This window comes from Gavialis gangeticus, unplaced genomic scaffold (assembly GCF_001723915.1).
Source record: "Gavialis gangeticus isolate Ggan-Ray unplaced genomic scaffold, GavGan_comp1, whole genome shotgun sequence".
NCBI classification, from domain to species: Eukaryota; Metazoa; Chordata; order Crocodylia; family Gavialidae; genus Gavialis; species Gavialis gangeticus.
Window position 1 is genome coordinate 51,187,216 of NW_017729022.1, and position 10,611 is coordinate 51,197,826.

Here is a 10,611-nt window from a genome sequence, read left to right on the forward strand (position 1 = left end):
GTGAAGATGAAGGGAAGAAGAGCGCTATGGGAGAGTCTCATAATGATAACAATGCTTTGGGCCCATGGTCATACCCACTTTGTTGGTATGCTCTTTCAAGTATTGTATTTGTAAGGGTGGTGTTGGATGTTATCTTTCCCATATGTTAAAAGTTCTCAAGATGGGAGTGTCTGCACATTTAGGCAGGAAAAGATGAGTTAAATGCTCTTTGAGTAGTCTCAAAGCTACACCTCTTTAGGCAAAAATTATCTCTAGCTGGTGTTAGGCAGCTCTTGTTACATCAAGTCAGCGCTATGCATGTTAGAGGGTATTAACCCTTAACACGTGGCTGCTTACAGCATGTGCTAACTTTAATACCACCTAACATTCCGTAGATTTAGCATGCTGAAATTATAACACCACCTTAATACAGATCAAGTCTAAGAGCATCCTGAAAAAAATAACCAAAAAATCCTTCGGCTTGACAGGAAACAGGATAACTGGACAAGACAGCAAATCAGGAAAAAAAAGAGTGACCCCTTCTGGAGACATGCTGGCTACATTACTGCACAGCTGGATGGACTATACCTGGGAGCCCTAGAGTGGGCTAAACGCCACAAACAAACGGTAAGTCTGGTGACACTCTCTGCAAGCACTTTTGGGCTAGAAGTGTGAATGAGAAGAAAATTCAGAGTAAAAAAAAATGGTATTTAAAGGTAAATGCCTCCTCTTAACCTATTCACCTTATGCAACAATAATGAATGTTTAATATTACTATAACAAATCTTTGGTCCAGATCAGGTAAATGTTTATTAAAACTGTAAATTAGGAAACCTACTCTCTTGGAAGCCAGTTGGCACGAGAGAGCTTGTTACATGCACGTATATGGAAAGGGATGAGGTGGGAAAACCTGTTTTTGTAGCATTCTGTGATGGCTTTTGGGCCAGAAACTCTCTGGGTCTTGAAAATACTAGTGGTGTAGTAAGCAAGCAAGCAAGCTGGAAATTTACTAAGGCTTTACTATAGCTAATTTACTAAAATTAAAGCTACGTAACTAAAATAAAGACCTCTTTTAGCAACTTTTGGTTTTGGGGGTACAGATTTTGTGATTTTAGTGTGGCTTTTATTTATTTTTTAATTAGTCTTCCATTTCAGTGTATATCTGGCAGCATTATGGTAGTGGAGTCTTTTTTATAGTTCATAGTGGAGTTTTCCCTGGGCAGGATCTTTACAAAAGTCAAATTCATTAGCATGCGAAAACCAGTACAGCTCCATGAACTCCAGTAAAAATACAATGATTCACAACAGCTGAGGGGCTGTTCAATTAATTTCACAGTGTAAAAGGAAGAACTTGAGTGTCTGGCATTGACTTTGTATCTTAGCCTCATCAAGTTGGGAAGCAGTGGATGACAAAGTTAAAAACAATAACATTGAAAAAGGATATATATTTTAGAATGTGCTTTGGCCTTTACTGGAAGGGAGTAAGGACACTGAAGGGAAGAGAGGCACCCCTTTACACCAGAACTGTTGAGAGCATCTTATGAAGACTTCCATCTCTATAACAAGCATTCAAACCAAACTTCTGACCTTTAGCTACTTGCAATGCCAATAAATTTTGCACTTTCAAGGTATTACTGCAGTAAACAGATTGGTATTAGAAGACCAGATGTTAGTGACTGAGCAAACCAGAATCAGCTGAAAACAGGTTATACCTTCATTGAGGCTTGTGCTCAAACCTGAGAGTTCCTTCCACCAGCTTGGGCTGTATGAGACATGCCCATCCCAATCTTACCTTGTAGCCTGTATCAAAGGTGTTCATACTGTAGTGGTTCTTAGTTGTCAAGTGAGTCCTGCAGGTTGGTTCTCTCTCTGTCTCCGCTTGGCTCTAATTACAGAGAGGAGACAGGAAATGAGCTATAGAAGAGCTGGAAGTAAAAAGCAGGGGATTGTGGGATTGCTGCTGGTGGATTTCCTGTGATTGTAGCCTACAAAGCCCTGGTGAGTTCTAAACACTAGGTAGGTAGGTGAGTAAAGGTGGGATTATTTTACCCAGAAGTTTGAGGGGTGGGGTTGAATGGTTGTTGGGGGTTTTGCTTGGGGATTCTTAGTGTATGTATTTGATGGATATGGGCTTTAGAGTAATCTTAAAATATATCATGCCCATTTTTATAGATGGCCTTCGGCAGGTTGGAGGAGTGTGCTTGTGATGCTTCCTTTTCTACAATTACCATATTTCACAGTGTATAAGTCAAGTTTTGAAACCCAATTTTTGTCTCTCAAAATTCAACCTCGACTTTTACACTGTCTCCTGTGAGTGCCGTGAGATTGCAAACACCACTGCTGACTGATTCAGCACAAAACCTGGAAATTTCCACATAGGATTTTCAGAACTGTTCAGAGCTGGCCCAACTTTCTCCCATTGAATCCAGTGATAAAATTGCTTGCCCCTCGGCTATGGGGCAGGTGGGGAGGCTCTGCTGAAAGCAGGATTGGGTGCCTCTGCTTCTGCCTTCAGCAGGTGCCTGCAGCTGGCAGGACACTTGATGTCACCCAGGAAGGGGCTGGCTTGCCCCAGGGGCAGTGCATGGTGTTGGGCGGGGCGGGGGAGGTGGGGAGGCCCAGGCGACTTAATGTTGGCTGCTCAATTAATGTGGAAATTTTCAGGTTTTGTGCTGAATCAGTCAGCAGCGGTGTTTGCAACCTCACTATCACTTGTTCATACAGACAATACTAAGCTGTGCTTTCCTTATAAGTGGGTCACTCGTCACCATCCTCTTGCGATCAGAACAAAAGCATATGCATCAACAACATATGAAATGTTAAAAAGGCACATTTTAATGCATCCTAACTTAAAATTAATAAAACTGACTGATACAATCTGGTATTCTAACAGTGACCATCTCTGGGTTTCAGTGGATTTTCCTACAACCTGTTAATATTTCTATTCTCAGATTGGTCTGGAGCAGGTGTTGTGGTTCCTTTTCCACTCCTCTGCCTTTTTACATTTCTAGCTTTGGGCAGCACCTCCTATGTTTGGATTCCATATATTTGTACTGAAAGCAGAACATCTTTGCTTTTGCCCATCTGTTTATTTGGCATATGATTAGTACTGTAATTTTCTGTTAGTGCTTACCAGAGCTAACATGTGTGTGTCAGTCTCTGACTTATCAACTACTGCTGTATACCTATACCTTTGTCTGTCTTTTGGTTTGATAAATCTCTTAAAAATGACACTTGACTGCTTGAAATATCTATGCTTTTTCTTTGCTGTCTCAGATTATTTCTCAGTCACATCTGGACAAGAGGACATGGCCTGGTACATGATTAGACATATCTCACTGTCCTCCTTAGGAGACAAGGGGCTCTGGAAGCTGGAGTCTCTAATCTCATACGAAGAGTGTAAACACGTGCAAATATATTATTTCAGTTTGCCATCTAGTGATGGTACATTCACTGTTGTGAGGACCTTCTCAACTTTTGTCAGCTCCCAACACTGTGGCAGTAACATGTGGTTTCAGGTTTACTTTTATTATCCAGGTTTTAAAATGCTTAGGAAGATTTTAATGAGGGTGGGGGGAAAGGAGGGAGTGAGAATAAGTTTAGCTAAAAGGACAGAGACTATTTTGCTAGCTTCTGACAATGATTTGGTTCCGGATATCTTTTTTTTAATGCATTGGACGCTGGAAAATACCCACCATCTTTCCCTCACACCTAGTATATTCTATACAGAATAGGTTTAATCCAGCCCTTAATTATTTTTAGGAACTGTTTTATATATGAATTTAATCTAGAAGCTACACCTGAGTATTCAGATTCCCAGGTGATAACAGATGTCTGGACCCTTGTTCTGGATGGCCCACGTTACTGAGCTGTTTGAAAAAATGTAAAACCAGAACACTTGAGCCTTTGAACTCTTTATAGACCAAAGGCATCTTCCCTGCCATTTCTCTTACAACAAAAATGTGAGGGAATATAAAGCAATACAGTATATGACAAAGCTTGTCTTGCCTTTCCTCTACACAGCAGCCCATCCTGGCTGAGTGGGGAAGCCTTGCCTTCTGGTGGAACTCTGGGTAAAAAAGTGCACAAAATGTATTGTTTCTGGCTACCACAAAAGCAGAACTGTCTGAATAGCTGATGGGCAATACATTTCCCTGTTTGACTTCTGAGTAAAAACAGAGAGCAGCAGAGAGAATTTCAGTCTTCTCTTCCACCTGTCCCTGCCATCCTCTCCCAGGGGTGGCCAGCTTCCTAGACAGAAACAGTGACTTGTATAGCTGTGCTGTGGTTACTTTTGAGTTCTGACCATAAATTTAATCAGCCTTATCACTCAGCAACATGCATTCTGTCATCCTGTTAAGCCTTGCCTGGACTAACAGGAGTAGGGAAGTTTCAGAAAATGACTCTATTGTTGAGTGGATTTAAGATCAGACTTTTGTTTAATGGTTATTTTGGTAGAGACAGGATAAGGGAATATTTCAAGGGATAAGTTACAAAGTAGTTGTAAACTAGATAATCTTGGCCCTCTAAAGCCATAGTTGTATTTTTTTTAAGTCTTTAGCTGTGTGTTTGGTGATGGATTCTCTCCATTTACCAGTCTGAGCAGCTAATGTTCATATTGATTAATGCTGTTAACTAACCTAATTTCTTAGGATTGCCTGTGAGAGACCTAACATGTTCATCTGGGTTATTTATTAATAAGAGTATTCAGAGGCATTTAGATTAAAGTGTTCAAACCTAGTAGTACAGCACCTTCTTCCTCTGAACAGTGTCTACCTGTACAGATATAATAGGTTTTAAAAATTCTTGTTAACTTCTCCTTTTCTCTTGCAGTGTTACTTATGCTATATGTAGTGCCATTGAAAAAGCACTGTAGCCCAGAGCCACAAGGTATATCTGAGCTTATGTGAGTAAATATCAGTTGTAAAAGGAACAACTTCATGAGTGCCTTTGCAGATGAAAATGAAAATAACTGATATTAACAGCTGAGATCACTCACTTTGTCACTTCTCCATCTGAAAGCAAGAGTTTTGTATTCTCTTTTTGTCCCTACCTAGCCACTGAGCATCTTTGATGTCCACTTCCTAAACGCAGTTGGTGATCTGTTGGACCTCATCCCTGCATTATTTACATATTCAGCACGGGAACGATGCATTACTGACTCTGGAGACCGTAGGAAATATGAGTGGGACATGGGTCACTGCTCTGCTCTTATTAAGGTGAGGACAACAATTTCTCATTGTAATGGACAAGACACAATGAAATTGTACATTTGTATAAATGAGAACGAGAGGGTTATAATACAGAAATACGTAAGGGTCTCAACAGGGGATCAAAGCCCCATTGTGCTGGGAATCATACAAACACCATTCATGCTTCCCCACTTTTTAAATTGCATATGTGTAAGACTGTGTTCTCTGTACAAGGAATTCTAGCTTTTGCTTTTGTCTCTTGTTGCCCTTGTATTTGGGCTTGCATTTTTCATAACATTGTATTTAATACCTGAAAATGGCGAAACCCTAATTAAACAATTGGGTGTTCTGGACATAGAGGACAAATTTTGATGCATTCTTTTTTCTTGAGGTACTTGCTTAACCTGCGTCCCTGCTGTGTGCTGCCCTTGGAAAGGACAGATTTTTTTCCAGACGTGACCCCTTCGTAAAAACACAGGGAAACCCACTACCATAGTAGAACCTGATATGCCAAGCCATGTGGTTGTGACATGGGCCGTGTGTAGACAAGGGGCATGTGTGCACGACGCTTTAAAGTGGGTTAAATGCTTTTGCACTGCTTTAATGGTATTGGTGTTTGCATGCGTTGGCAGCATATTGTGCAGTAATTCCAGCCGCTGTAGCAAATTCTGCAGCATAATGCACCTTAAATTACTTGGGGTGCAGCAAATTAAAACTCCTCTGAGAAGTTTTAGTTTGCTGCACCTATAGCTGTGGAGCGAAGCACTGGGCTCTGTGCAGCTCGGGCTCTGTAGGAAGCCTATGCAGGCAGCTTGGCAGTAGCCCAGGAAGGCAGGCTCTGCCCAAGAAAAAAAAAAAAGTGGTGAGCCTGATTCTTCCCCCCCCCCGAGCCTTCCCAACTGCTTGAGCTGTGCAGGGGCCTGGTGCTTCCCTCTATGGCTGTGGTGCCCTCCGGGACCACCTGAGCCAGGTGCCTGTGGGCAGGTGCCACTTGGGGTGGGGTGGGGTGGGTGCTGCTGCCGCAGAGGGAAGCACCAGCCCCCACCCCCCACAGCTCAGGGATGGCTTTGTCCACCGGCAGCTCGCCCTCCCCTCCTTGCCTCTGGAGAGGCAGGTAAGTTCAGGTGTGTGCACAACAGGGGGGTTTAAAGAGCCTAAATTGAAGCAGTGTTTTTAAAAACCCACTGCTTCAATTTAGGGCCCCTGTTTCATCTACACATGCCCTTACACTACTGTTCAGGGGAGGCACTTGGATACTAGGGCACTGGCTACAAAGTGGTGGGTAGACATTAAATCTGGGTTTTATATCTAATAGTGGTCTCATTCCCTGTGCAGGTCAGCAGTTGGAAGAGTGTAGCTATAGCATGCAGTGTGAGAGGGAGAAGGAGGGGAAAGGCATGCATTTTGACCAACTGGTGGTCTGTTGAGAGGGTGCATCATCAGGTTTATAAGCACTCCCATTTTTTATTATGGCCACCGCATGATGCTTCAGAGATAAAGACAGTGTAATTAGGATTTCTCAGGTCTCTAGCTGGAACCTGGAGACTGTTTCCTTCACAGCAGCAGCTTAAGCTTGTGCTGCAGATAAGTCAGGCATTTCCTTATTGTAACTAGCTTTGGTATGAATGCTGAGCATTATTGCTGGGAGAATACTTCCAAAGGATGTTCTGTCTGTATGGATTTAACTTTTTAAACAGAATTCACTTGCCTTTGCTTTCTGTATTTTAACCAGCTCATTCAAAGGAACTGGAGAAATAAAATATTGAATGTGCTTAAATATGAACACGCAAGAAGGAAGCTTGATTGCAAGCAGTACTTGTTCAGTTAAGGAACTGAGACATACCATATGCCACAGGGGTCCAATAAAACTAAACCAACTCATTTTGAATACTTATTGCTAACTGTATGAAAACAGTCAACTGGACAAGAATTATTCTCAGAAATTTCGGTGAATAATTGTAATAACAATTTAAAAATCAGAGGAATCTGATAATTCATTGAACCCTTGCAAAAATCCATCAGATTATCTGTAACAAATTGTTTTCCATCGCTTCTGGAATTCAGCATGTATAATTACAAAGAGGGACATGACTTAAGTTTGCTCACTGTTCTGCTGCTCTTTTCTAGGTTCTTCCTGGCTATGAGAACATCTACTTTGCTCATTCCAGCTGGTTCACATATGCAGCAACGCTGAGAATATATAAACACTGGGACTTCAAAATAGCTGATTCAAACACTTATACAGGTCGCGTCTCTTTCAGCAGTTACCCAGGTAACAGAGGTGGGGAAATTGAACCCAAAATATGACATTCATAAATATGTTGATCTCTGCATCCCAGAGAGTGTCTAGTGGTCATATCTCCTCTGTATATGACTTAAAGAAATAGCAGGAAGACTAGTGTACCTTTATACCTTTGGATCTGGGCACATAAACAAACTACCATGAGGTAAAAAGAGTGGGACTGCAATTACTGTCTATGCAATAAGTCTTGCTCCACAGTCAATGAAAGCAGCTCAACTCTCAGTGGGGTAAGCTGCCCCAAGATAAGTTTCCCACACCACAGGGTAAGAGCATGCATGCAGGCAGTTACCTCAGTGCAGATGACATGCTGCAGTGCCCATAACTGACAAGTAACTTGTTTGTGGGGCCGTAGCTGCAGATTAGGGCTGTGCAAAGCTTCGGTCCCCAATTCAGTTTGGTGGAGATTTGGCCCGATTTGGTGGCCAAATCTCTGAATCTGAATTGAATCGGGGGACCCTATAATCTCTCTGAATTGAATTGAAACCCTTTGAGTCGATTCGGAGAGACTTGGAAAGAATCAGCGATTCGGATATAGATACAGCTTTAAATGTTTTTTCCACATACCTTTAGGTAGCAGACAGTTCATGAACACTGTGATGCTGGGGCACATGGAGTGTCCCACAGAAGCATGGGGGTGTCCCCAGTGTGCTTGGCAGCAGACCAGGAAGTGGACCAGAAATTCACTTCTGCGTCCACCAGGGAGCATGCAGGGGCCCCCCCGGCTAGGCAACTGGTGCCTCCTGGGTCTGAGGGGGCACCTGGGTTCCCCCCATGGCCGATCGCTGAGCTGAGGGAGGCGTAGGTGGGCCCCCCGTGCGCATCCCGGGAGACTTGGGAGTGGACCAGAAGTACTTCCAGTCCACTTCCAGGTTCACTGCTGAGCACATGGAGGGCCCCTGCACTCCTGGGGGACTCTCCATGCGCCCCAGCATCACAGCGTTCACAAGCCATACTGATACCTCGAGATACGTAGAAAAAACATTTAAAGCTGCATCTATGGCCGAATCGCTGATTCTTCAAATTAGCATCGAACCTTCAGATTCAGATTTGACCGAATTGAATCGGGGACAGTGATCCTAATCAACAAATCGAATCACTGTCCCCGATTCGGGCTGAATCCAAATCCAAACCAAATAGGGCCTGCTTTGCACTCCCCTACTGCAGATGCCAATATTGTCTTCCAGGTGTAACACTACCTGTTAAACATTTAGCAACCCTTGGCACAGTTATAAACAGAATTTTGTAACCCTTCTTTTATAAAACAGAGTGTGAATGCTGTTTGTGTTGTTTACAATCCTCTGCTGGGCTGATCTTCCCCTCACCCAACCCATGCCATACTAGTGCATCTCTGGTAATTACACAGTTTTGAACACCTTGTTAAATTTCTGTGGCATGACTGATGCTGCAATGGGATTAAGAAGGAGTATCATGCATGGGACATTTTGTGGTTGTGTAGATTTCTCTGGCATTGAAATACCAATCTTTGCATGCACCTGTGCATGTGTGTACGTGTGTAATATATATATGCATACATACATACACACACATTTTCTTATTGGCTGCAGTGGGCTATGTGAGAAAGGGGGACAGTTCTTGACTTATTAACTTTATTCTTCTTGTCGCAGCCATTTTTCCCTTGCTCTTTATGCATGATTCATGTTTTAGTTATGCAGCCGGACAGACTATTTACAAATGATGTCAGAAAGATTTGGCAACACAATTCATTCTCAGCTTTCCTAAAGGAATGTTAGAAAGTGCCAGTAGCTAATTTTAAACGTTAAATATATGGACTCTTGCTTTAAAAAAAAAAAAAAAAAAAAAAGAAAAGAAAAAGAGGAGGGGATAGAAGTGGGTGGAGGAGGATACAAACTTGAAAGAATAAAACAAAGTGCATAGCTGTTTGAGTTAGCTTTGCATGAGTCTGAGGCAGAAATGATTTTTTTAAAGGTGATTTAACTTAAAGTGAAGAGAAGAGTTTTTAGGAGAATACCTTTTTAATAGAACCACAGCCACTTTTGTTTAACTCAAGATTTCAGGAACTCTTTCCAATTAGTGTTCTGCTTTTCATGCTACAGAAGCCAAAGGGTCCCTGGTGTCCCTAACCACATAGAGCATATGTAGCTTTTCTTTACAGGCACTTGAACAAAATTGAAGTGGAAGTACTTAGGTGCTCCCTGTGGGACCTCTGTTCCCAAAGATACTTAGGCAAATATTTTTCTCTAAGACAGCTGTTGAAGCTGTTTTCGAAAATTTCCACTACATTTTGACCTTTCAAGAATGTATACCAGGGGCAGGCAATTATTTTGGCTGAAGCTGCTTACTGAGTTTTGGTGAGCTGTTGAGGGCTGCAAAGGTAGCTCCGCCCCTTGACAGGTGCTTTGCCCCCTGGCTGCCCTCTGCCCTTTGCCATGAGAAGTCCCTGCCTTTGCCCTCTGGAAACACTTCTTTTGGGAGGTGAGGATTGCCATCTTGGAACTAGAAAAAAACCAAATCATGTACTAAAAGTCAAACACTTACTATAAAATATTTTAATTTTATTACAAAAAATATTTTTGTCATGATTTTTGTTTGCATAGTGTATATAGAGGTGCTTGCATAATAACCAAAAAAATAAAGTCTTAGTTTTGTATATTGTGTGGGGAGGTGTGTGGTGGGGTGTGTGTGGGGGGCTTGAGGGGTGTCATTGTGTCTGAGGGGGCAATAGGGTATGTTGCAGGGTATGTGTATATGTGGGAGGGATTGTGGGGGCAAGGCGTGGGTGTGTGGGGCTTTTGGGGAGATGGAGGGTGGGGGGGTATGAGGACCCCCACATTCCCCCCCCCCCCCATAGTGCACAGCACCTGTCAGTGGCGGCAGCAGCAGGTGGGGGCACTCGGGGTGCTCGTGCCCAGTGCAGGTGCTGCCGGTGGCGTGTGGCTCTGGCCAGCAATGCACGTAGTGGCAAGGAGCGCAGCTGGGCTGGCCCACCTCTACTGCATGGGGCATGAGTGGGGGGTGGGACCATAGTCCCTGTGTTGGGGGGCTGTAGTCCCTGTGTGGGGGGCCATAGCCCCTGTTGGGGGGCTGTAGCCCCTGTGGGAGGCCAGCAAAATATATATTCATGTATTCATGAAGCATGTATTTAGAGTTCACTTTATT

The 10,611-nt window shown here is 43.1% G+C and overlaps 1 protein-coding gene across 1 annotated transcript in view; it reads left to right on the forward strand.

Moving 5' to 3' along the window:
• Positions 1 to 10,611, forward strand: part of PLBD1 (phospholipase B domain containing 1) — a gene marked incomplete at its 5' end in the record, with an annotated part of 44,099 nt that overhangs the window by 11,382 nt on the left and 22,106 nt on the right. Inside the window, 3 exons of the mRNA XM_019515798.1 lie at positions 468 to 606; positions 5,037 to 5,198; positions 7,299 to 7,443. Coding sequence (XP_019371343.1) covers positions 468 to 606; positions 5,037 to 5,198; positions 7,299 to 7,443 — 446 coding nt within the window. The remainder of the gene's footprint in view (positions 1 to 467; positions 607 to 5,036; positions 5,199 to 7,298; positions 7,444 to 10,611) is intronic.